The 27,833-nt window shown below is 43.1% G+C and overlaps 2 protein-coding genes across 2 annotated transcripts; both read right to left on the bottom strand.

The window, feature by feature from the left end:
• Positions 1–933: 933 nt before the first annotated feature.
• Positions 934–20,146, bottom strand: LOC117049733 (serpin B3-like). The gene is made up of 8 exons (XM_033154614.1): positions 20,099–20,146; positions 19,200–19,400; positions 4,238–4,321; positions 3,621–3,767; positions 3,159–3,276; positions 2,573–2,724; positions 1,877–2,044; positions 934–1,691 (listed from the first exon to the last, which is right to left on the bottom strand). The coding sequence occupies exons 1-8, from the start codon at positions 20,144–20,146 to the stop codon at positions 1,299–1,301; spliced, it is 1,311 nt and encodes a 436-aa protein (XP_033010505.1). The 3' UTR covers positions 934–1,298.
• LOC117049649 (serpin B5-like) lies at positions 16,037–17,415 on the bottom strand. Its single transcript, XM_033154451.1, has 3 exons — positions 17,350–17,415; positions 16,678–16,842; positions 16,037–16,492 (listed from the first exon to the last, which is right to left on the bottom strand). Exons 2-3 carry the CDS (start codon positions 16,819–16,821, stop codon positions 16,100–16,102), a joined length of 537 nt encoding a protein of 178 aa, XP_033010342.1. The 5' UTR covers positions 16,822–16,842; positions 17,350–17,415; the 3' UTR covers positions 16,037–16,099.
• Positions 20,147–27,833: the final 7,687 nt, after the last annotated feature.

Here is a 27,833-nt window from a genome sequence, read left to right as displayed (position 1 = left end):
CATGTAACATTAAGGGCTGGGCTGGGGAGAGTCTGGTGGTTTAGATTCAGAGGCACTGGGGTCTGCATTTGGTCCAGAAAAGTTCTCTGCCCCTGACCCAGTGTATCAGGAAGTCAAACCCTGCCCCCACTTGTTTAAACTCTTCCAGAGGCAATGGCTAGCTTCCAGACATCTTTCTTTCCTTCAGAGGCATTCTTAGGAAAGGAAAGGAAAAGTCTGGGGCAATTGGAGCTGCCTATCTGTATTTCTGTGGGAAGTTTTCCTCCTAGGAAATGAATATTTTATTGCATTATGTGGTGTCAAATACATGGTTTGGCATTTGGATTTCAGACTCAACCTCTACCTTATTCTGCGTTTGGGGGGAAAGTTACTGATTTCTGTGCCCCCACCCCCAAATACCACTCATCTTGCGATGTGGTGCACAACAATTCTTCAATTTTTGAAATGCGAAGGAGGGGTCCTTATCTTATGGGTTGACATTAGTCATAAAAATTACTGTCTGAGTGCCTAGGGAAGATTTGTCATCACAATCATTGAGAACTCGTACTCTGCAATATATCTCACAGGAGTGAAAACTGCAAAACAAGTTTTATTAAATGCTTGATTTATTCAGATATTGTGCAGCTTCAGTACAAAAGATGCAAGAAGGTTTCATAAGTTTCAAAGAAAAGCTATAATCGCACCAGCAACATGGAAAGATTTTCATTTCAAAGAGCCAGACTGTAGTTTCCTGTTTCATAGTGTGGTCCAATACACTGAATTCAGCAGGGCTTATTTCCAATTAAGTAGATCTAGCGTGGCAGTCTCATGCTGATTTCAGGCAAGATAATTCAGTAGAAGGCATACAATTTTGCTTCAATTAGTTAGGCAGATTTGCATCAGGAAAGAACAAGACGACTTTCATCAAGAAGCAGATTCCAGAATAGCGACATTTTCCTGACTTCAGGCTCTACCCTAGTGTTCCATTTAGAAAAATTTAGTTGTGGCCCAAAGAAGTGCAGTTTCTTCCATCACAGTGCTATAGTGCAGGGGAAAATGCACTTACCGAATATTGTCATTTACCAAACATCTTATTGAAAAGATGTAAAACGACAGGAGAAGGCAGGTAGAGCAACAATCCTATAAAGCATTATTGTCATACCGTGAAAATTTGGCCCGCCACCCAATGAAAGTTCTCTTTGCCCAAAGCTATGCAAAGGTTGGCCTTGCTGAGTAAAGAGGAGAGGGGGAAACAATACTCTTCTATAAAATATTTTCCGTATCCATTTTCCATTGATTTTGTTGCATGAATTCTTCCTTTATTCTGGCTTAGCAAATCTACCGAGAACAATGATGCTCTGGGTGCAATTGTGCCGGGTGAAATAGAGGAAAGGATGGTCAGCCAGAAACACCACAGGTTCCCGACGTGGACGCCTATCCTTGGTGCAAGGGACTGCCTCTGGTTCTTCACCACCCTCTTCATCAATCTCAATAGCAGCATCATGGACCAGCTGAGTCAGAGCCACACCTTCTGTTGCGGTTGCTCCAGAGAAATCGGCCTTTTCGGGGTCAGTCAGATTGGGCAGATTCAGGTATTCGTTGGCTTCAATGCTCTTCTCTGAGCTGAACTTGGGAATGGCCACATCCATCTCGATGGCCTTCAGATGACAGGACAGGTCAAGCAGATGCTCATGGCTAAGTCCATCTTCCAGCTAGAGGAACGCAAAGAAGTTACAGTGATATCATTCCAATCCCAGATTGAATCAAAACAAGGATGAATACAATAAGAAAAATAAATAAATAAACAAACTTTTCCCACACCAGTATTATTGAAATCGAGGGCCAGTGATGGCTAAAACACCATGGATGGTATCATAGGAATGGAAAGACCATTTACCTGTTCAAGAGCTTCTGCACTGCAGTCTACTGGCAGCAGTACAACAAAGCTCAGTTCATTGTTCTTGTACGGGATCTCAAGAACTTGGACTTGAACATTGCATAGTTCAATTGTCCCTGCATTGTAGACACCCTTCCTGTGCATCAGCTGCACGCTGTGGCATTCCTTCTGTGAAGAAAAGGAAAAAAGTAAATATTTAAAAAGAGAGAAGGAACTTAGATTGCTTTGGGAAGTTCTTTCATTCTTTCTCTTTCTTTCTTTCTTTCTTTCTTTCTTTCTCTCTTTCTTTCTTTCTCTGAGATCATGAGATTCAGTATTGGGTGGAAAAACACCTCCCAGAGAAAAAGAAAAGTGAGAAAGCAGATTTTTCTCTTTCGTAATTTCAGCAACAATCCTGCTAAATTTAGTCATCTTCATGCCTAACTGAAATCAACTGGACTGGTATGAAGTAGCCAAGTTAAACCCCATTGTTAGCAGTGGGGCTTTAGGACAGCTAACTCTAGTTTTGGGCCATCATCTTCAGCTAAAAGGGGTGACGACCGTCCAGCATTGCAGAGCCCTCCTTGCACCAAGTGTTTCAAGTGACCTCCATCAAGGCAACTCAACTCCAACACTAAACATGTTTTCTGGAAGTTACAAGGTACATTGTCTCTGCACAAAAGAAGCAAGCAAGCTAGGAATATGTTTCTAACTCACCTCATCTGCATGATGAGGGTAAAAGGGGGCTTCTTCTGTGAGCTCTTTGTCAAATTTCACTTCCCATTGTCCTTTGAAGAAGAGAGCATTCACCAGCAGGAGCTGAACAAGGCAATCAAAGCTGTCCTTGGGGAGGAGATCCTTGATTTTACCTGGCAAAGAAAGAAATTGTTAAAATAGGTTTTTTGGGGGTGGGGCAGGTTTTAACTAATCTACTGTATTCCTCCAAATTAAAGGTGAGGATACAATTGGTAGCTCATGATTGATGGAGAATAAATGGAACAGTTTGAATAAAGTACTTAATTATACCCTATGCAGTCCTTTGCAACAGAATGGGAGGATTTAACTGTTTTTATAAGCAAATAAAATAGTATGGGCACCAGTTTATTGCAACAAATCAATCCTACCTTTCCTCAGGTTTGAAGGAAAGCAGAGGTTACAATGGGTCTTAGCTTATTCTTGGGGAATAAGAAAGATTTAACTGGTTTTTTGAACAAGCATCAGAAGAACAAAGATCGGAGACCTCCCTATCATGAAAGTTATGTCAGGAAGAGCCAGAGGTCATTAGTGCATTCTGTGATCTTACCATGTGTACGGATTTCAACCCAAAGGTTGATGAGTCTCCTCACTTCCTCAGGGGCATTGTGGAAATCAACACCATCCACTTCAGTCAAGTACAGTTTCAGAGCACAGAAAACGAATTTCTGAACAGAACAAGAAAACATTGGATCCATGTATCAGTAAATATATAACAAAACAGAAAATCCCCAGAGCCATCTCTTGCATTTGACTACTGCCTAATGCCCTTAAAGATTCAGTGCCTCTTTGTAATTTCAGAACAGTAAATTTTGCAGGTGGAGACTTTCATAGAGCAGATAATCATTATAGTAGTAGATCTCTCTGGTTGCCTGGGAACGAGGCATAACTTTGACAGGCACCAGTAGATGATGAATCCATTTATGGTAGAATACAGTCATTTGCAGGTTGCAATGTGCACTTGGTTCTCACAGTGCAGTGGAGCACCCACAGGGGCCAAAATTAGAGTTACCTGGATGAAGGCAATGTCCTTGTTTCCATAGAGCTTGTTGGCAAAGCTCAGGGTATAGTTGGCGCTGGGCTCATTAAGAGTTGCGAGGATTTTGCTGAATGCCGTATGGATTCCTTCAGGCTTCTCACACTCATAGCAGGGAACATCCTAAGGATTAAAAATGAAGGGGGTTAATTCTCACGGCACTTGGCTGCTAATCTTCTTAAGGGTATATCTTGAGAGAAAGAAAACTTACAGATTTATCTTAAGCAATAAAGCTTGCTTGAAAGTTGTATTGAACTCAGGAATGCCTACTTTGAAGTAAACATTTCTCTCATCTGTATCCCTCCAGGGAACCCAGGACATCTTCCTTGTGATTTACTCAATTTTATGCTCACAGCAACCCTCTGAGATACATTAGATGGGGGATGATGGTGACTGACTCAACATCACCCAGTGAACTTCACATCTGAGCAAGAATTTAGCAGTTTCATCCCTACTTTCCTGTTGATTTTATCACAAGTTGTGTGGTATCATTTAGAATACCTAGAAATAACCCCCTAAGAGTGTGTGTGTGTGTGTGTGTGTGTGTGATTATTATTATTTAGATTAAACTCTCCAGATGCTTCACAACTTACGCGTCTAGGACAACGTGGCTCGGGCTCTGGCTCAGGGCAAGGAGTTGGATGGTGAATGACTCGTCTCTTGTCACAAGGTTTAGGTTCAGGACGGGGTCTCGGTTTGGCACCACCAGCACCTTGGGTCTGCAATGAAGTTATAAAATGTCTGCATCCATAGGTAGTTCAATACCAGCCCATTTACAATAAAGGAATAAGAAATATTGGCAAGTCTTTCAAGCCTTGTTCTGATGTTGCACTGATATCAGACACATATATTCATGCTCTAATCCTCCTCCATCTCAAGGGGTGATGTAAACTTCACATCCAAATATTTTGTTGCAAATATATTTAGGAAAACGACATTTGTACTTTTAAGAGTTGATTCAGTGCTCAAGGACCCTTTTCTTCCTTTAGAGATGTTTTTGCCCAACAGGCATGGAGTTTGATGCTGAGATAACAGGAGATAATACTAATATGTAAGCTGGGTTCTTTGGGCAGGGGAGGAATACACCTAATCTATATCCAAGCATTCTTCTACATACCCTTCTCAGTCTGGTTGTTGAATGTCCAAGGCTCCTGCTTCTGGGTTTGTCACTCTCTTTCACTTCGTCCCAATGCAGGACCTTGAATGAAATTGGAACACTGCTTCAGTTGCACAGGCAATATTATAACAGCAGCACTTATTATCCTGATATGTATGTTAGTGACGATTCACATGACTCTTAGATCATATGCGACATTGGCAGAATGGATATCTTCCTGCATACTAATCTTAGAAATGATTCAACATATTTGGCATACAATATCTGAATCATGCTAAATTAATGATCCAAACATACATACATACATACATACATACATACTTCAGGCAATCTATGGTTCTGCCTTGAGCTGATAGCAAGAAATCACATATAGGATGAGAATTAAAGGAATCAAATCTTCAATTTAGTTCTCCACGTTTTGCAATAGTTGCTATTTCATTTTTATTTTATTTTTTAGAAAAGATCCAAATGAAAATTCACAAGCATTTTAGTGTGAAATTCTCCTAATAAACCCATTTTTAGATGCATTATCTTTTTTGCAAGCAATTTCCCCAATATAATGCATTCATTATGCTACTTTCTCTAACAGCTTCATTTTTATGCACATTTCCCCCTAACATATGGATTTTTGTAAATATTATTTTTACAAAATAAGTACAGGTAAGTAGAAATCTATTTTAAAAGGAACTGTTTTTGGCTCATACATTATTTTGAAACCTACAAATTTGGAAGATTCCATTTGGAAGATTTCCATTCCATTCAAACAAATTTCTACTCCATGCCTAGTGATTCAATATTATTTGATCTCTGCACATTTATGGGATTTTGTGCAGAGATGTTGACTGGGCTTATTACTGGATCAAGCCACAGTGAGGTCATTATTTTTCTCTACTTGTATCAAATATGACCGGTGATGAACCCAGTTTGAAGGCTGCATCTCTACCGCTTGATTAGACCCACCTTCTCGATCTCGGCTGCTTGTTCACAACCAGATCCATAAGCGAGTAGGCCCAGGCCTGAGGTGAGGTTCACAGGGGAGAAAACGAGGTTGTCGCATGGGTGCTCGGTGGCCAACACTTTGAAAACTTCGGCAGCGAATTTAGCATTGGCTTCAGGCAGGGTGGTCATGATGGAATTCAAAAGCTCTGAGGGAAGACCAAAACAGCTCATCATTTCAGGATCCTTCAGAATACAGATATACTTGTTCCTACTTCTGCATTGCAATACGTTCTATCACCAAACCCACAGTTTTGAAGAGCTACCCATGATAAAAGAACTGCGGTAAAGATGCACATCGCCCAACACAAGGCTGCATGGATGCTTGAAAGGAGAGCTTCTTACCTTGGCTTCAGTTGTGATGATAGGAGTCTGGCAGGTGAGTGTGATGCTCTCCTCCTGTGAGATGCTGGTATTTATACTGATCATCTCACACCCCCACAACCATTAAACTAGTTTGTATTTTCTGAATCTGCAAAAAATTAGATTAATTCAGTTTTACATAATGAAATCCGTATGATGCAAAAACTGGACATTTCTAATGATCAGAGGTAATTATCTTGGATTGCCACATATACTCCCTGTATGACTTTGCTTAATTATGTATACTTCATCTACTGCAAAGTGCAGGCTTGATGTGACACACCCTGTCATCATTGGTGTATTGTCAGCGTGTCCCAAAGCACTCCAAATATCCCCTTGGAATTATCCCTTAAAACCAAGTCTTCCCCCAAGAGACTCCGTTGAAAGAATGTGTGTCCCTAGAGGCAGGAAAGGCAGAGGGTTCCTTTATTATTCCCCACACCACCCTGCATGTGCTATGAAAAATATCTGCAAGAAATTGAAAATGACACAGCAGGGCAGTGGGTATGAATTCACCACTGGAGGAAATGGTGAGGATCACTCGATTAGATGTTTTTAAAGACAGATTGGGCAAATTCCCGGAAAATGTTTCTATCAGTCAAAACGACTCAATGAAATGTCCAAGTCCAGAAGCACTATAGTTCCAAATACAATTCAAGACGCTGAGCATGAGTGGCAGAGGAGAGCTGTTGTTTTTGACATACATGCCACCTTTCAAGAAACATCAGACTGAACACTGTTCAAAACAGAAGGTTGTATCAGATGTAACTTTAGTTCTACCTATCTAGGTTCTTTGTATGTTGTAACATCTGGAGAGACATCACTTGCTATGTGCTTTTAACTTTTAGGGTTCACAAACCAGGAGTCCATTGTGGGGTAGCTTGTTATTCACATGGCTTAGAACAAAAATAAAATCTAAAATATGACCAATGTCCCAAAAACAGTCAAGAGAAGCAGGGCTAGGATGAACAGGCTATTCTGTGATCTGCTAGAATTCATCCAGATAATTCATTGTGCCATGAACTATTTAACACATACGTATGGAGCTCTGAGGAACATTCGTGTTTCCGCTCTGAATATCCTCATTTAACATTTTCAATCCCAATTCTGGGCACAAAGTAATAAAAGTAAAGAGAAGAATCACAAGATACAAATACTACAAAATCATATAAACAGGTCCAATAAACAGACAAACAAACAAAAAGATGTCATAAGGTAAACAAGCAAAACTACAACGTCAAAAATTGAAGTTTCCAATATAGCCAATCGCTTTTCAATAGTCAGTGACAATGCAGTTGGAAGCATGTCGATAACCCACCATTTCTTATGCCTGCCCTTTCTCCCACAGTGCCCCAGAACGTTGCTAGGCATCTCCTCTGAGGATAAAACACAGACCCATTTCATGGAAGAAAAAGGACATCTATATCAAGGAAGAAATCACTTGACTTAGATGGGAATTGACTGAAAATAGATTAATTCTACACCTTGCACAGTATTGGAGGGAGTTTGGGCACGCCGAGTGTTAGTTCATTTCTATGTCAGCAAGCGCCCTCTTAACTTCCTGAATTGTTCGGACAGTGCCATTATGTGATTTAGTCACTAGGTGGCAATGGAGTTATTGATATCTAGCTGGGAGCCAGAAATTTCTCTTTACTCTTCAGTTCTTGTTTAAGAGAGACAAGCACTTCGTTAAGTAAGATGTCGTCTAAGCCTTCCATGGCAGGCTGGGCATTGTGGGAAGAGTACTCATTTCTGCCACTGCCACCAAGCAAAAGCACGAGCAGGGGACCACCAATGGGAGGTGTGCTCCCTCCCCTATTATTTCTGAAGGGGGCTTCAAAGAACTGGATGCTCCAGTCTGCTTTTAATTCATGCTGTTATTATATTTAAGAATTAAGAATTGCTGAATTTACAGATTACTTGATCTCTAGCAGTTGGGTGTGGATGCAGTGGCGTAGCACGGGTTGCTGGTGCCTGGGACAGGGCAAGTGTTGGACTGGGCAGCTGGGGTGGAGGCGTGTGCTGGGGGATGTGTACCGAACCTGTGAGGCACATGGCTCACATGGCTGCCGCTGCTGCCACTGCTGGTGGCAATGACCATGCGGCATCTAGGCTTCTGGTGAACCAGAGCAGCACATGGAAATGCCATTTACCTTCCCACCTATTTATCTACTTGCACTTTTGACGTGCTTTCGAATTGCTAGGTAGACAGGAGCTGGGACCAAGCAACGGGAGCTCACCCCATCACAGGGATTAGAACCACCGACCTTCTGATCAGCAAGCCCTAGGCTCTGTGGTTTAACACACACAGCGCCACCCACGCCCCAAGAGAGAGCAGGTAGGGAGATCTATATTGATGTTGATATAGGTCTTTATTTTGGTCTGTAAGCTTGGCCAGCTGTAGCAGGGTTACTTATTACATGCAATCTTCTTAAGTAGGTCTCATAAGGAGGGAAGTGGAGGTCACCTGCTAGGGCTATTGGGGCACTGCTCCAGCAAAATCAGTCTACCTTCACTCAGTCGTCACCTGTCTTTCATACAACCAGTGCAGGTGTGGCACACCCTGCCAGGTTCTTCCTCTTTAGTCCCAGTCTTTCCTGTGTACAACTTAGCAAGGAGGACAGGGGGGAAACGAGAAATGAGTTGGCTTTGCTCATCATTGGATCTGGCTCCACCGACCAATTGCCTACCTGTCTTCTTCTCCACCAGTTCCATTGAGCACTAGCCGCCCCTGGTGGAGGGGATAACAGAAGGCAGGAACTGGTCTGCAAAATCACAGCAAGACTTTTTACAGTGTTGACCTAGAAGAGGGGAAATCTGACTGCAAAATATCCTGGACGGCCATTGAACAGCTCCTCCCCTTATAAATTTGCAGACCGGATCACTTTTAATGAACAGGTAGTGCCCCAGGTGTGGGCTGCTTAAATGGGGCAAGGGGTGGATCGAAGGGAAGCCTGCCTGCTCCATCAGCTCCACCCCCTGGCACGGCCCAAGGCCCAGCCTGCATCCCCATTTGCCAAAGCAGGGCGCAGGCTAGAATCCAGTTCCTTATATGCAACAGGGGGTTATGCCCCCAGTGCCTATCAGGAAGGGCATTGAAGTTCAAGTTCCCTCATCGAGGCCCCCCGTGAAACCTCTGCCGTCCTGCAACGCCTCTGCACCAAGAGTGAGCAGGCTTTTAAAAATATCTCAGGGAAATGGTTCGTGGAATTTGAGTGTCAAATGTCGCTCGAACCTTTCCCAATAGAAGCCACTGAGCAATGACACCAAATCTCAACTACACCCACCAGTGCTATTTTGCCAGAAAAAGAGGTGCTTGTTCTCTTATAATGGCAATGACTGCCACCTGAGAGGGTGAGTTCTGGCTGAAAAAAAGCCCTGACACCCACTCCCCTCAATATCTTGGCACCACCTCTTCCCACCTCTCAGCCCCTTCCTCTTTCAAACAATTGGAAGCATGGCTATGACTGGAGATTCGTTCTACTTAGAAAAAATGTTATATTGGCACATCAGAGTCTCAGTGGATGGTGACAGTGATAACTGCAGTACTAGGAAATGGGTGGTTTACATTTTTTTGTGATCAAAATTGCCCCTACCCACGGCTTTGTTCTTTCTCAGATACGGATTGCATTCACACTGACCAGTTTGTGGTACAAAAACATAGTTTTTTCTCGATCCAGAATCATTTATACTCATCTTCAACAGCTGCTTTCAGTCTACAATAATTCTAGATCCCACCCTCCGCAAGAGTGAGTGGTTACTTATTGCAGGTTTGAAAACCCTCCCCTTGATAAGGTTATTCATGCCTTTTCCTTCCTGCTTATGCCCTAGGTGAATGAAGAAGGAAGTGGTGGTTGCGATACTGGCATATAGCCATCCACAATGACATGGTGCAGGTGTGGATACACCTCCGCCCTCATTGACGAACCCGGTACCTCTGTATTCAAATGGACAAAGTGCAGGTAATGCAGAATCTAATCCTGTTTTGTTGGGCAAGTTTCAATAGATGAGGCTGGAGGATGTGGACACAGTGCTTGGATTGGACCCTTGCCCCTCTTGGAAGAGGAGACAACTGCCTAGGCCATGGAGGTGGTCAATGCCAAGAGGTGGTGGTTCCTGCTTGTTTGAAGAAGGCAAGACCACTTCTTAAGAAACTATCCCTAGATTTTAAGAACCTAATTACCAGTCAGTTGCCAACTTCCCTCCTCTGGGCAAGGTTCTTAAGCAGGTGGTCACTGACCAGATCCAGGTGCTCTTGGATTTTCTAGATCCATTTCAATCAGGGTTTTGGCCTGGCTTTGGCACAGAAACTGCCCTGGTCACCTTATATGCTGAGCTCTGTTGGGAGACAGACAGGGGCAATACGTCCCTGTTAATCCTCCTTGACCTCTCAGCAGCTTTCAATACTATCAACCAATGTATCCCCCTGGAGAGGCTATCTGAGTTGTGAGTGCTTTGCAGTGGTTCCAGTCCTACTTGGATGGTTGTCTTTAACAGGTGATGCTTGGGGAGTGTTTCTCAGCACCATGGGACCTTCCATGTGGAGTCTCTCAGGGCTCAATTTTATCCCCTGTGTTGTTTAATATCTAAATGAAGCTGCTGAGTTTAGTCATTCAGTTTCAGAGTGTGTTGTCAGCAGTATGCTGATGACATACAACTCTATTTCTCTTTTGCATCTACGGGTGTGACAGTGGGTGAGTGGGTGTCATGCCTTGGTAATAGACTGGATGAGAGCCAATAAACTGAAGCTCAATCCAGATAAGACAGAGGTGCTGTTAGTGGTTGGTTCCCTAGACCTGATGGGTGGAAGACAGCCTGCTCCTGAGGGGTTACACTCCTTCTGAAGGAGTGAGTACACAGCTTGGGGGTGCTCCTCTAGCCATTGCTGTCACTTGGCCTTCTGTCAGCTTCAACTGGTGGTCCAGATACACCTCTATCGTTACAGGGATAGCCTAACTTCTGTGGCCTACACTCTGGTAACATGTAGGCTGGATTACTGCAATGTGTTGCACAGTACGTGGGACCACCTCTGAAGATGGTCTTGAAACTTCAGCTGGTGCAAAATGCAATGGCCTGATTGCTCACCTGTTGTTTGTTGTTGTTGGCATCCAACAATCAAGTGTGCCTCTGGGAGTGAAGTTAAACCACTGAGTTAGCAGCACCGAAGTGACCTCCCTGGGGCACAAGCCTGGGCAATGTGCATGGAGGTCCTGGGCTGCCCAGATGACGAGGCTCCCCTCTTGGCCTCGCTGATGTGGGCCAAAGGAAAGCAGAGCAATGCATTTGGCACCAGCTTGGCTGTAGCAGTTCCCAGAAGGAAGCATACAAGGTGCCGTCCAACCACCTTAGGGACTCCACTCCAGATTTGTGTAGGGTTTACTCCTTAGCCTTTCTTCCAAAGATGTCCTCCAAAACAACCAGAGTTTTCCTTCTCCTAGATTGTGTTGGGCGGCAGGAACATTTCTGGCCTGTCTCCCCATCAGCAATAAGTGGCAGCTCTCCAGCCTCTCCCGACAATTTATTATGACCCGTGCTGTTCAGACACCAGCACATATTCAGATACCGTATTTTTCGCTCCATAAGACGCACTTTTTTCCTCCTAAAAAGTAAGAGGAAATATCTGTGTGTCTTATGGAGCAAATGGTGGTCCCTGGAGCTGAATTGCCCAGGGGCCAAAAGAGGATCATGCTTTTTATTTTACAAAGAGAAAAGGGGGTGTTGAAAGGACCCCGCTCAGCAGCTGATCAGCAAGAGATCAGGAGAGAGATAAGAGTCCCGGCTCCCTTTCAGCCCCGCCCCCTTGCCCAGGCCTCCAGTGTTGAATATGCTGCAGAGGGAGGTTGTTTGTTTCCACAAAAACATGTGACTGGCTGATTAGACTATCTGTCTGGAAACTGTAGAAAAGGCTCCCTTTCCTTTAGAAGCTGCAGAAATGTGAGTTGAACCCATAAAAATTGGGCTTTTCCTCTTTGCTTTTCCCCCTTTGCAAAAGGAGCTTTGCTTTTCCCCCTTTGCAAAAAAGCTGCAAAACTTTTAGCTGATCCTAAAAAAAACAGGGTTTTCCCTTTGCAAAAAAGCTGCAAAACTTTTAGCTGATCCTCAAAAAAACCAGGGCTTTTCCCTTTGCAAAAAAAGCTGCAAAACTTTTAGCTGGTCCTCAAAAAAAACCAGGGCTTTTAGAGGAGGAAAACCAGAAAAATGTTTTTTTTTTCTTGTTTCCTCCTCTAAAAATGAGGTGCGCCCTATGGTCCGGTGCGCCCTATGGAGCGAAAAATACGGTATCTTGCAGAATATAAGCGCAGAGGACTGAGACATAGGTGTGTGCTACAAGCTACTTTTATTGCTAAGTATAAAACAGAGTAAAAGAAAACAAGTCTTCTCTGGCTGAGAGAAGTCTGAAGAAGAAGCAAAGAACAACAACAGGAAACAGAGTAGAGCAACATCCGTTCCCCGTGACTCCAACAATCTGTGTGGAATGTAAAAACACAGTCTTGTGACTGCACAGTGAGAGGAATAGAAACTTACAGATTGACTACCTTCCCAGGTTGAAGAACCTCATCTGCCCCTCGCTTCCCTCTACAGCACATGCAGAAAGTGCCCTGTTGACTGTTGGGCCCACTATTGGTCTCATCTCCTCAATCTGCTTGAGTCTCTCATTGCATGCATGGGTGTGTTATTTGGGGAGTCTGAATGTGTGTGTTGGATGCATCTGTTTGTGTTGTGGGGTGGGTGTGGGTGCGGGTGTGGGTGCGGGTGTTGCTGGCTATATTTGCGGGTGGATCAGGGCAATTGTTAGCAAGTTGTGTTGTGTGGGGTATTTTTGTGCAAAGGGGAGGTGTTGCATGACAGCTTCTGTGTGAGGGGTATGGGAGTGTCTCCTGGTTGTGTTTGTGTATGGTTTAGGGGCAGGTGTCTGGCAATGTTTGGTGTGGAGGATGGCGGTGTTCATGGGTTTCTTTGCAAACTTTTCCTTCTGGGAAATGGATACTTCGTGTGCTATGTTGAGTCAAATATGTAGGTTGGCATTTGGGTCTCAGATCCGACCTCTGCCACATCAAAGTACTGTACGTCCGACCATGACTGAAAATTTCTTAGGCTTATACAAATACTAGATTGGTACACATTGCCCAGATTCTGAATTCACTTGGAATGTTCCTATTGTATTTTGCTAAGCTGTTGGAATGGAGGAGAAATTGGATAAGCTTCTCATTTAAACATAAACCTACCAACTTTGCACTTTCTGAAACAATATTTAAACACAGGCACCCTTTGAAATTTGCATTTCTATGAATTTTGCAAGGCAGTTATCCCGGCAACTAGTGTGTACAAAAATGTGTATATCAGTGGAAACAACATACAAAAATGAATTTTATTAGGGAAATGATGTTTGCAAAAAAAAAATGTGTATAGTGGCAAAATAACAAACAAAAATGTGTTTGTTAGGACAAATTCACACTAAAATGCTGGCAAATTTTCACTAAAAAAAAAAAAAGAAATTGAAAATTGCTGCAGAAACAAAGTGGAGTGAGTTTAAGATTGGAAATATGAGAAACTGGCAGAACCAAACCAGGCAGGACAACTCGTCCCTACTAAGAACAAAAAGCTTTCTTCTTTCTTAGAGATTACCTCAGCATTGCAAAGGAAAGTGTGTTCATCTCTCAACTTTTTGTTTAATTCACTAGGTGAATTTCCCCGCTATGTCTTGTATGGGATTTCAGGTGATAGTCTGACTGAGTGTTTTGAGTGGGGACAGGGCTTCATGCTGCCCAGCTGTCTTGGCTGCATTTGTGTAGGGTTTTTGGAGTGGTTGGAAAGCGGGAGTGCTTGGCTGTGTATAGAGGGAGCTTTGAAATGAAGGTGATAGTTCTATGCAGGGGCGTAGCAAGGGGGGCGGGCCGCCCCGGTTTCCATAATGGACGGGGTGACAAATTATCAAGGAACATTTTTTTTGAATTTTTTTTGGAATTTTTTTGGAATTTTTTTAAATGCCTGCTCCAAAAGTCTTATCTTACTATACTAGGGATTATATAGCTATATATGAAATTTTATGCATATCGGTTAATGTCTTGACCCTCCTCCACCAAAGTAGCTGCTCACTTGGCTGTTTTCCTATGTCATGAAGGCTGGCATTTCAGTTCAGAGAACACTTACTGTTCCCAACCCTAAACCTGTGGAAAGCCATCTAATTAGACTTTAATTTGATTTTGAGATGTTTTTAGGAGGTAATTTAATTATTGTTTGATTTTATACCAATGTTATGTATCTGATGTTAGCCACCCTGAGCCCGACTTTGGCCAGGGAGGGTGGGATATAAATAAAAAAATTTATTATTATTATTACTTGTTATTATTCCTTTGTAAGAAAATATGAAATAACGTAAAACCATTTTTGCGGGAGGGGAATCAATGGGGGGGGGGGTTGACAAGAAATTTTCCGCACCAGGTACCACCTGACCTTCCCATGCCTGGGGGGGGGGGGGCTGACAAAAAAATTTTTGCCTCCGGGTACCAATTTACCTTGCTACGCCCCTGTTGGTTGGGGTTTGGGGAAGGGGAGGTGTTGGCCGGCTGTGCATCTGTAAGGGGTCGGGAGTGTTCCTCAGCTATGTTTTTGTGGAGTTTTCTCAGCTGGAGGGGAGGCTGTTCCTGGCTGTGTTGGTATGCAGTTTGTGGGGTATGTGTGTCCTTGTGTGTGCTTTTTCAGAAGAGTATCCTGGCTTATGTTTGGGTGGATTGCTTGCTTATGTTTGGGTGGATGTGGGTATTGCTTGACTGTTTTCGTACAGGTTTATTGTGGAAATGTTGCTTCCCTGTGTTTGGGTAGAGATTATTTTGAGGGGGGGTTGACTGACTGTGTTTACATGGGGCTGTGGGGTCTTGTCTAGCCGTGTTTAAGTCGGGAGGGAGCAGAACTGAGGGTTGTTTGCGTAGCTATGTTTGTGTGTATTTCTAGCTGTATTCCTATGTCTCAATTTTTGGATGTGAATGGGGGATTCCTATCTTATAGTTTGGCTTTAGAACTCTAGGTGAGGCTTTAAAAAACTGTTGTCGGAGTACCTTGAGAACCCATACTCTACAATACACCTCACATAAGTGAAAACGACAAAACAACAATGTTATTAAATGCTTTGTTTATTGAGATATTGTGCAGTTCTGAAGAAAAAGATGCAACAGGGTTTCATAAGTTTCAAAGAAAGAGGTATAGTCTCACAGACATCATAGGGAAAAAATATCAGTTTGAGGAGCCAGACTACCGTTTACTGTTTTTGTACTGCAATGCTATATGTGTCTGCTCAAAAGTAAGTCCCACTGAATTCAGCAGAGCTTACTTAAAGGTAAGTAGGTGTAGGCTGGCAGCCTCATGCTGACTTCAGGGAAAGTAATTCCACAGAAGGCATACAAATGTGTTTCAGTTATTCAGACAAGATTGCAACAGGAATCAACAGGAAGACATTCATCAGGAAGCAGATTCCAGAGTAGTAACGTGTTCCTGCCTCCAGGCTCCTTTCTGCTGTCAACTGTGGCCGAAAGAAGGGCAGCTTCTTCGATCACAGTGCTATAGTAGCGCAGAAAACTGCACGTCCTTAATATTGTGCTTCATGCAAGACCTTAAGGGAAAGAAGCTCTCTTCCATTCAGAATATAGACATTTCTGTTTTATCAGCTGTTCAGATAACCTAGATTTCTGTTTAAGAACTAGGACACGATTCAGAGCTCAGGAGGCAAGCTTTTCCTCAAAAGGTTGTAAAATAGGCAGAGAAAGAATTGCAGACAGGTAGCACAGCAATCCTTTAAAACATCATTATCATACCATGAAAATTAGGCCCACCACCAAGTGAAAGTTCTCTTTGACCAAATATCTGCAATGATTGGCATTACAAAATATGAGACAAAGAGGGGGAAATACTAGTTTTCCCCCCTATAAAACATCATCCATATCCGTTTTCCATTGATCTTGTTTCATGCATCAGAACTCTTCTTTTATTCTGGCTTTGCAAATCTACCGAAAACAATGATGCTCTGGGTGCAATTGTGCCGGATGAAATAGAGGAAAGGATGGTCAGCCAGAAACTCCACAGGTTCCCGACGTGGACGCCTATCCTTGGTGCAAGGGACTGCCTCTGGTTCTTCACCACCCTCTTCATCAATCTCAATAGCAGCATCATGGACCAGCTGAGTCAGAGCCACACCTTCTGTTGCGGTTGCTCCAGAGAAATCGGCCTTTTCGTGGTCAGTCAGATTGGGCAGATTCAGGTATTCGTTGGCTTCAATGCTCTTCTCTGAGCTGAACTTGGGAATGGCCACATCCACCTCAATGGCCTTTAGATGACAGGACAGGTCAAGCAGATGCTCGTGGCTAAGTCCATCTTCCAGCTAGAGGAACGCAAAGAGGTTACAGTGATATCATTCCAATCCCAGATTGAATCAAAACAAGGATGAATACAATAAGAAAAATAAATAAATAAACACACTTTTCCCACACCAGTATTATTGAAATTGAGGGCCAGTGATGGCTAAAACACCATGGACAGTATCACAGGAATGGAAAGACCATTTACCTGTTCAAGAGCTTCTGCGTTGCAGTCTACTGGCAGCAGTACAACAAAGCTCAGTTCATTGTTCTTGTAGGGGATCTCAAGAACTTGGACTTGAACATTGCATAGGTCAATTGTCCCTGCATTGTAGACACCCTTCCTGTGCATCAGCTGCACGCTGTGGCATTCCTTCTGTGAAGAAAAGGAAAAAAGTAAATATTTAAAAAGAGAGAAGGGACTTTGTTTGCTTTGGGAAGTTCTTTCTTTCTTTCTTTCTTTCTTTCTTTCTTTGAGATCATGAGATTTGGCATTTTAAAAAAACCTCCCAGAGAAAAACAAAATGGAGAGAGCAGATTTTTCTCTTTCGTAATTTCAGCAACAATCCTGCTAAATTTAGTCATCTTCATGCCTAACTGAAATCAGTTGGACTGGTATGAAGTAGCCAAGTTAAACCCCATTGTTAGCAGTGGGGCTTTAGGACAGCTAACTCTTGTTTTGGGCCATCATCTTCAACTAAAAGGGATGACGACCGTCCAGCATTGCAGAGCCTTCCTTGCACCAAGTGTTTCGAGTGACCTCCATCAAGGCCTTATTGGGGAACTCAACTCCAACACTAAACATGTATTCTGGAAGTTACAAGGTATATTGTCTCTGCACAAAAGAAGCAAGGAAGCTAGGAATATGTTTCAAACTCACCTCATCTGCATGATGAGGGTAAAAGGGGGCTTCTTCTGTGAGCTCTTTGTCAAATTTCACTTCCCATTGTCCTTTGAAGAAGAGAGCATTCACCAACAGGAGCTGAGCAAGGCAATCAAAGCTGTCCTTGGGGAGAAGATCCTTGATCTTACCTGGGAAAGAAATGGATATAGTAGGTTTTCTTTTTAAAAAAAATATCTTCAGATTTTAGCTATAATATTACACTGTATGAGTTAGCATTAAACTTGTAACTCACTATTTATGGAAGGTAGATTAAGCAACTTGATAGATGAAGTATATAATTATACCCTGAGAGGTTCTTTGCAGCCGAATGGGGGTATTTAAATGTTTTAATAAACAAAATATTATGGGCACCAGTTTCATTTATTTTGATAATCTGACCTTTCCTCTGGTTTGGAGGAGAGCAGAGGCCATCCCACAATGGGCTCTTAACTGATTGTTGGTTCGGAAAGATTTAATTGGTTCCTGATTTGCAGAATAAAAATCATGACCTCCCTGTCATGAAAGTTATATCAAGAAGTCATTGGAGTGTGCTGTGGTCTTACCATGTGTCTGGACTTCGACCCAAAGGTTGATGAGTCTCCTCACTTCCTCTGGGGCATTATGCAGATCAGCGTTCTCCACTTCAGTCAAATACAGTTTCAGAGCACAGTAAATGAATTTCTGAACAGAACAAGAAAACATTAGATCCATATATATATATATATATATATATATATATATATATATATATATATATATATATATAGACAAACACACACACACACACACACACAGAGAGAGAGAGAGAGAGAGAGAGAAAATATCCAGAATCACCTTTCTCATTTGGGAATTTTCCAATTGCTTCCTAATGCCCTCAAAAATTCAGTTCCTCCCAATTCCTCTCAATGAGTGAGGTATAAATATAATAAATAATAATAATAATAACAGCAGCAACCACCACCACCACCACCACCACTGTAGAGCAAGCAATTGTTATGATTTCCTCTGATGGCCTGGGAAAGAGGAACAGCTTTGACAGGCACCAGTAGATGATGACTCCATTTATGGTAGAATACAGTCATTTGCAGGTTGCAATGTGCGCTTGGTTCTCACAGTGCAGTGGAGCACCCACAGGGGCCAAAATTAGAGTTACCTGGATGAAGGCGATGTCCTTGTTTCCATAGAGCTTGTTGGCAAAGCTCAGGGTATAGTTGGTGCTGGGCTCATTAAGAGTTGCGAGGATTTTGCTGAATGCCGTATGGATTCCTTCAGGCTTCTCACACTCGTAGCAGGGAACATCCTAAGGATTCAGAAAAAGAAGGTTAATTCTCATGACGCCTGGCTGCTTCTTAAGGGTTTGTCCTGTGAGAAAGAAAATCTATACCCTTATCTCAGGCAGGAATGCTTACTTGAAAGTCATATTAAACTCAGGGATGCCTACTTTGAAGTAACATTTATCACATCTGAATCCCTCCAGGGAGCTCAGGACATCTTTCATGTGACTTACTCAATTTTATGCCCACAGCCACCTTCTGTGATACGTTAGAAGGAGGATGGTGACTGACTCAACGTCACCCATTGAACTTCACATCTGAGCAAGGATTTTACATCTGGATCTAGCTTTTTTGTTCCTACTTTCCTGTGGATTCTATCACAAGTTGTGTGGGATCATTTAGAATACTTACGAGATAGCCCCCTAAATGTTAAAGAAAAAATAAAGAAAAACCATCTATATGAAACTCTCCAGATGTTTCACAACTTACACGTCTGGGACAAGGTGGCTCGGGTTCAGGCTCAGGGCAAGGAGCTGGATGATGAATGACTCGTCTTTTGTCGCAAGGTTTAGGATGTTCTGGTTCAGGACGGGGTCTTGGTTTGGGGCAAGTTGGTTCAGGCTTGGTGGGCTCAGGACGGGGTCTTGGTTTGGGGCAAGTTGGTTCAGGCTTGGTGGGCTCAGGACGGGGTCTTGGTTTGGGGCATGTTGGTTCAGGCTTGGTTGGCTCAGCACGGGGCCTTGGTATGGGGCAGGTTTCAACTTTTTCTTGTGCCTGCAATGAAGTTACAAAATGTATGTATCCATAAGTGGACTCATAGAATTTTATAGTTTTCCCAATGTTGCACTGATACCACAAATCAGAAGCCACAGATACAGATACACCACAAATAATTGTAGACTGTATTCCCCATGTGACTTAAGGAGGGGCAGTTAACTTCACATCTGAATATTTTGTTTCAAATGTATTTGTGAAAATGACATTTGCGCTTCCATGCAAAAGTTTGATTCACTGCTCGCTGCTTCTGTTCTTCCTTCAGATATGTTTCTTCCCAACAGGCATGGAGTTTGATGCTGAGATAACAGGAGATAATACTAATATGCAAGCTGGGTTCTTTGGGCAGGGGAGGAATACATCTAATTTTTATCCAAGCGTTCTTCTACATACCCTTCTCAGTCTGGTTGTTGAATGTCCAAGGCTCCTGCTTCTGGGTTTGTCACTCTCTTTCACTTCGTCCCAATGCAGGACCTTGAATGAAATTGGAACATTGCTTCAGTTGCACAGGCAATATTATAGCAGCAGCACTTATTATCCTGATATGAATGTTAGGGACGATTCACATGACTCTTAGATCATATGTGACATCGGCAGGATGGATATCTTCCTGCATACTAATCTTAGAAATGATTCAACATGTTTGGCACATGATATCTGATTCATGTTAAATTAATGATCCAAGCATACATACATACATCAGGCAATCTATGGTTCTGCCTTGAGCTGATAGCAACAAATCTCATATAGGATGAGAATTGAAGGAATCAAATCTTAAATTTAGTTCTCCACATTTTGCTAGAGTTTGCTATTATTGTTTTTAAAAAGATCCACATGAAAATCCACAAGCAGTTTAGTGTGAAATTCTCCTAATATACCCATTTTAGATGCATTACCTTTTACTAATATACACATTTTTGTAAGCAATTTCCCCAATATCATGCATTCATTATGCTACTTTCCCTAATATCTTCATTTTTATGCACATTTCCCCCCTAATATATGGATTTTTGTAAATATTATTTTTACAAAACAAGTACAGGTAAGTACAAATCTTTAAAAAGAAGACGCTGTTTTCAGCTCACACATTGTTTTGAAAACTACAAATTTGGAAGATTCCATTTTAAATGTCTCCTCAACCAAATTTCTACTCCATGCCTAGTGATTCAATATTATTTGATCTCTGCACATTTATAGGATTTTGTGCAGAGATGTTGACTTGGCTTATTACTGGATCAAGCAAAAACTCATTCTTTTTCTCTACTTGTATCAAATATGACCAGTGATTGAAAGGTATCTGCTGATGAACCCCGGTTTGAAGGCTGCATCTCTACCGCTTGATTAGACCCACCTTCTCGATCTCGGCTGCTTGTTCACAACCAGATGCATAAGCGAGTAGGCCCAGGCCTGAGGTGAGGTTCAGAGGGGAGAAAACGATGTTGTCACATGGGTGCTCGGTGGCCAACACTTTTAAAACATCGGCAGCGAATTTAGCATTGGCTTCAGGCAGGGTGGTCATGATGGAATTCAAAAGCTCTGAGGGAAGACCAAAACAGCTCATCATTTCAGGATCCTTCAGAATACAGATATACTTGTTCCTACTTCTGCACTGCAATACATTCTACCACCAAACCCACAGTTTTGAAGAACTACCCATGATAAAAGAACTGCGGTAAAGATGCACATCGCCCAACACATGGATGCTTGAAAGGAGAGCTTCTTACCTTGGCTTCAGTTGTGATGATAGGAGTCTGGCTGGTGAGTGTGATGCTCTCCTCCTGTGAGATGCTGGTATTTATACTGATCATCTCACACCCCCACAACCATTAAACAAGCCTGAAGTTCTAAACCTGCAACCATTTCATTAAATCAAATTTACATAATGAAAACAGTGCGGTGCAAAAACTGGACATTTATAATAATCAGACCTGATTATCATGCATTGCCACATATGCTTCAGATATGAGTTTGTATAATTATGTGCACTTCATCTACTGCAAGAAGCAGGTGGATTATGACATGCCCTTTCAGCACTGAAGATCTCCATGTATTGGCAGGGTGTCCAAAGCATGACTCTTGAAACGATCTCTTTGAAACTATCCCTTGAAACCACTATTTTCTCCCAAGAAACTCCAGTAAAAGAATGGGTGATCCTATAAGCAGGACAAAATCGAAAATTCTTTCTAGTAGCACCTTAGAGACCAACTGAGTTTGTTCCTGGTATGAGCTTTCGTGTGCATGCACACTTCTTCAGATACACTGAAACAGAAGTCACCAGATCCTTAAATATAGTGGGGGAGTGGGGAGGGGTATTACTCAGAAGGGTGGTGGGAATGGGTGATAGGCTGATAAGTGTGGAAAACCTGTTGACGACTCTAAACGGCTGCAATTAGTCTTGCAGGGAAAGGCAAGGGGTGAGATGGCTAAGGATGGGAGGAAGACCCTTCATCGCATACAAACAGCCACCCAATCTCAAACAGCTCCTCACCCACAATAATACAAAAACAGGACTCAACATGGACACTGGTACCAGAGCCTGCAATAAACCCAGATGCCAACTTTGCTGCCACATAAACCCGGATAACACCATTACTGGTCCCAACAACATCAAACACACCATCTCAGGACTATTTAATTGCTCATCTTCCAACATTGTGTATGCAATCAAATGCCAACAGTGCCCTTCAGCTCTCTATATTGGACAAACAGGCCAAACCCTACGCCAAAGGATAAATGGACATAAATCTGATATCAGGAATCACAAGACAGAGAAACCAGTAGGAGAACACTTCAATCTCCCAGGACATTCTATAAAAGATCTCAAAGTAGCTGTCTTAATACAAAGAAATTTCAGAAATAGACTGGAAAGAGAAGTGGCTGAATTGCAACTAATCACCAAACTTAAAACCATGGAGAAACCTGGTTTGAACAAAGACATTGGATTCTTATCTCATTATACATAACCAAGCCATCCTTAGCCATCTCACCCCTTGCCTTTCCCTGCAAGACTAATTGCAGCCGTTTAGAGTCGTCAACAGGTTTTCCACACTTATCAGCCTATCACCCATTCCCACCACCCTTCTGAGTAATACCCCTCCCCACTCCCCCACTATATTTAAGGATCTGGTGACTTCTGTTTCAGTGTATCTGAAGAAGTGTGCATGCACACGAAAGCTCATACCAGGAACAAACTCAGTTGGTCTCTAAGGTGCTACTAGAAAGAATTTTCGATTTTGTCTTGACTATGGCAGACCAACACGGCTACCCACCTGTAACTGGACCTATAAGCAGGAAATGCTGAGGATCGCTTTCTTATTCCCTTCATCATGCCACCACTTCACTTACTGAGAGACATCTCATCCCCTCCAAGTGCCTTGATTTTGCCAAGACGGTGACAAAATTCCTAAAACCATGATGGCTTCTGACTTGATCACAGGGCCTCCGACATAGGCGTAGGAAGCCTCTCCACCACCCGGGGCGGCAGTGCGGAGGCACCCCCTGGGGGCGTGCGTTGTGACGTCATGACCCATGTCAGGACTGACTGCGCATGTCCGGAAATCCAGACATGCGCAGTTAGTCCATCAGGCCAGCGCTGCTCCTGGGGCGACCGACTGAGCCGCCGACCGAGCAGTGGCTCGTAGGCCTGCCCCGTCCATACTGCTTTACCCCCCCTCCCCTGGAACCTGGGTCAGGCTGCCCCCCGCCCCCCTCGTGACACCGCTGTGCCCCAATTTCCCCCAGCCAGTGGATGGGGGCTGCGGAAGCAGCTCCTGGAGCAACAGTGGCACTGGGAAGGAGGCATGAGGGTTCCTTCCCAAAGCCTAGTTAGCACCTCCACAAGACCCAAGTAAGTGAAGGAAGCTGCTTTGGGAAGAAGGTGGGTGGCCCTCCTGCCTCCTGTCTGAAGCCATTATTCTAGGTAAAGGTAAAGGACCCCTGGATGGTTAAGTCCAGTCAAAGGTGACTATGGGGGTGATGGGCTCATCTCGCTTCAGGCTGGGGGAGATGGTGTTTGTCCACAGACAGCTTTCCAGGTCATGTGGCCAGCATGACTAAACCGCTTCTGGTGCAACAGAACACCAAAGCGGAAACCAGAGCGCAGGGAAACTCTGTTTACCTTCCTCGCCACCTATTCATCTACTTGCACTGGCATGCTTTCGTACTGCTAGGTTGGCAGAAGCTGGGACAGAGCAATAGCAAAATGTTCTTCAATGGGTCTTGAGTTGGAAACACAAAGCCGTATACATGGATGAATCACGGGAAGGCAATTCAAAGACCTGTTCTCTGGATATATTACAAGTTTCGCTACATGCTTCATCAGTCCAAAAAGCCAATCATACAAAACAGTTTTCTCAAGATAAAGAAGATATTCACAGGCAAAACAGGTCTTCTTTTGCCTACATGCGTTATTCTCATCAGGGTGGTGGCTTTGATTCACCTTCCCGTCATTCATCCATGTATACGGCTTTGTGTTTCCAACTCAAGACCCATTGAAGAACATTTCATCTAGTTCAGCTTTGATAAGCGGCTTTGAACATTTGTTATATTCTCCTATGTGCTACCCTCACCGTTGTGGCAGTACTGGGTTTCTGTTCCGTGTTTGGACTCACAATACTTGTTGAACGGTTCGTAATCCAGTCTGTATAACGTTTACTGTGCATGTAATTCATTTAGATATACCTGTACTTTTATCCATTCCATGTTTACATTATCCATTTAGAAATCACAATTTTTTTGGATTCTTAGAATTCCTGGGCAATTCCAGGCACTTTCTGCTAGTACAAACAAACAAGAAAGAGATTTGGGGGATTCACATGAAACAAGGTCTAAGCTTACTAAGTCCAGTTCTGGGCACCACAGTTCAAGAATGATACTGACAAGCTGGAACGTGTCCAGAGGAGGGCAACCAAAATGGTCAAAGGCCTGGAAACGATGCCTTATGAGGAAAGGCTTAGGGAGCTGGGTATGTTTAGCCTGGAGAAGAGAAGGTTAAGGGGTGATATGATAGCCATGTTCAAATATATAAAAGGATGTCATATAGAGGAGGGAGAATGGTTGTTTTCTGCTGCTCCAGAGAAGCGGACACGGGGCAATGGATTCAAACTACAAAAAAGAAGATTCCACCTAAACATTAGGAAGAACTTCCTGACAGTAAGAGCTGTTCGACAGTGGAATTTGCTGCCAAGGAGTGTGGTGGAGTCTCCTTCTTTGGAGGTCTTTAAGCAGAGGCTTGACAGCCATCTGTCAGGAATGCTTTGGTGGTGTTTCCTGCTTGGCAGGGGGTTGGACTGGATGGCCCTTGTGGTCTCTTCCAACTCTATGATTCTATGATTCTTACGAGTCAGGGAAAGACTGGGCAAAAGATACGTCTTTATGAGGTATCTGAAGCAAGTGATGGTTGCTGCTTCACATAAGGCAGAGAAAAGGGCATTCCACAGCACAGAGGCAACTGCAAAAAATGCCCGCTTTGGGGGTTACCACCTTATGATATGCTGTAGGTGGCACAAGTATAATTTCCCCAGGTGATCCAAGTGATTCAATTTAAAAAATGAGTATTTAAAGAGGTATATTATTTCATCTCAATATACACATTTCTAAAGGTGTGTTACCTTGAAATAGGCATTTTTAAAGCATCTTGGTGCTTAAGCTAAGAACTGTATTGCAACATTTGGAGCCATGCAAAATGTGAAAGATAACTGCATTCTGATCCACACGCTTAGAACAGGCGGCAGGTCAGTTGACATCAAAATTCACAGAAGTCAAATTCCTCTTGCCCACTTAGATGTGTGTATGGATGTTTCATCATGCATGGAGACAACAATCATATAATTCTGTTTTTCATAGTCTCAAAAGATTGCCTTTTTTCATATAGTTTTTCAAATGTTGAAACAGAAAAACAGAGCACAAAAGAAGCACCCAACTTAGCATATACAACACGTCTGCTGTGTAGTTTAACAGTTCAGCTGCAAGCTACCTTCAATTACCATTCAAGTCTTCCTTATTGTGTACATTATCAGGAACTGCTGAATTACGGCCCCCACTTTTAACAAGGACGTGTGCCCTTTTGTATATGCAGTAATTGCAACAGAAGCTCTACAAGTCTGTCCCCATTTCATAACCGAAGACTTCACATAATGCATGGAGATGAGTGTTCTTGCAGGAAAACATTCTGCCCCAGACAATCTGGAGACACCTAGCTAAGCACGTTCATGTCACCAGGAGAAAAAGGCATCAGCGGAAAATGGGCAATAGAACATGATGTCACCTAACAACTCTGTCTGGCAGGTGAGGGGATTAACGAGTCTCAGATAAATGGAAATGATATGTTGGCAATAACCCACACACAGTTCGCCTTAACCCTAAGGGTACAAATGGGATTTAGCACACAGAATGTGCATTGGTTGTGTCTGGTATATCAATGAGCACAAACGTTTTCAAACTCCCAATCAATTTATTTATTGCATTAGCCATATGGCCGTAGCACACAGTAAAAGACCAGGCAGTGGCCTGGCACGATTATACAAAGAATACAACAGATACAGTTAAAACATTGGAGGTAAAATCGTGCTGGAAAAGACAAATAAAATAAAAAAAGCAATAGCAGGGCATGATGACAGAGTCCATGTCAGGAAGATACATAAGACTAAGGCTAAGGGAAGTTAGCCAAAAAGGTGGTCTGAGTTTACATATTACAGGCCCTGAGTTTCAGGGCCTGTAATATATAGATGGCCACTCCACATGAAATCAAGGGGTTGGCATCTACCAGTAAGTATTTCATGCGGTCAACATCCCTGGCGATAGTCAGCGGGATTAGGGGGAGAAGCCTAGGTCTTATTGAGGCATATAGTGGGCAGTAGAGGAAGAAGAAGTGAATAAAGTCCTCTATCTTTCCCTTGTTGCATGGGCAGAGTCGAAGATCCAGAGGAGTATTGGAAAATACACCCTGTAAGAATGCTGTGGGAATGGCATGAAATTGAGCTAGTGTAAAGGCCCTTCTTAGCGTAGGATTTATCAGATCACTCAAATAGTGGGCCAGAGATCTAACTGCCTTCACGTGAGGGAACCACGTGGAGAGTCTGGCCGCATTAGATAGTTCTTGATCAGAAGACAGAGAAGAAGGATGTGCAAAAGCAAAATGGGTTTGGCTTACCACATTTTGAAGCAAGTACAGAAATAAATATTGTCATCTATAGAGCACCCCCATAGGAAAGAAGATGGTGTACCAATGAAAGAAGAATGGATAATTAAGATGATAAGAGTATGCCAAAATGTTAAAACTTACCGTGAAGCTCAGACATCAAGACGAGAAGAAATATTCAACAAAAAAGACCAGTAAGTGCAGTAATACACATTTCCATCTAAAGACACACACCCCACTGCAACTGTGAAGTCCAAAGTCTTAAATTACCCAACTGTATCACTGCCTGGGGACACGGGTGGCACTGTGGGTTAAACCACAGAGCCTAGGTCTTGCTGATCAGAAGGTCGACGGTTCGAATCCCCGCAACAGGGTGTGCTCCCGTTGCTCGGTCCCAGCTCCTGCCCACCTAGCAGTTCGAAAGCACGTCAAAGTGCAAGTAGATAAATAGGTACTGCTCCAGGCGGGAAGGTAAACTGCGTTTCCGTGCACTGCTCTGGTTCGCCAGAAGTGGCTTTGTCATGCTGGCCACATGACCCAGAAGCTGTACGCCGGCTCCCTCGGTCAGTAATGCAAGATGAGCGCCGCAACCCCAGAGTCGGACACGACTGGACCTAATGGTCAGGGGTCCCTTTACCTATTTATCACTGCCTGGGATGTGTAGTATACATAAACATCAGGAAGAACTTTCTGACAGTAATTGTTGTTTGGTGGCGGGACACACTCCCACAAAAGGTGGTGAACTCTTATTTCTTGGAAGTTTTTAAACAGTAATATGCTGAAACGCTGTACTGAAGGGAAGGCCCCTTGGGAATTTGGGAGTCTCTGTGACACCATGAGAAGCTGTGATGGCTACAGACTTTTCAGGGTGGTCCTGGCATTTTGGGGGCAGTTGGATGGTATGGCATTTAACATATTAAATATCCCACGAAAAGCCACCTTGAAAGGGTTTTTAAGGGTTGTTAGTCACAAGATTCAAGAGCATTGTTTTTTCCCCCTCTGCCAAATATACGATGCCAGATCACAGTGTCTTATATGTAGACCCTGACATTGGTAGGGTGGCACTGACGAGTGACGATGCTCAAAAAAAGCCAGAGACGCTCCCGTCTTTGTGTTTAATTAGCAGAAGTCTGGCAGATGCGTGGATTCCAGAAACTCACACAGAGTCAGTAAAAGTCTTTAGTAAAAGATTTACTAAGGTATAAAGCATACAGTTCTTTGCTAGCTGCCTAGCAAGGCAAACGTAGCTCGTTCAGAGCAAAATCCAATTTCCAGCAGTAAAAATGCACCACACA

This window comes from Lacerta agilis, chromosome 7 (assembly GCF_009819535.1).
Source record: "Lacerta agilis isolate rLacAgi1 chromosome 7, rLacAgi1.pri, whole genome shotgun sequence".
Lineage (NCBI taxonomy): Eukaryota > Metazoa > Chordata > Lepidosauria > Squamata > Lacertidae > Lacerta > Lacerta agilis.
The sequence above is the reverse complement of the archived record's forward strand: the minus strand, read 5'-3'. Positions and strand labels throughout refer to the sequence as shown.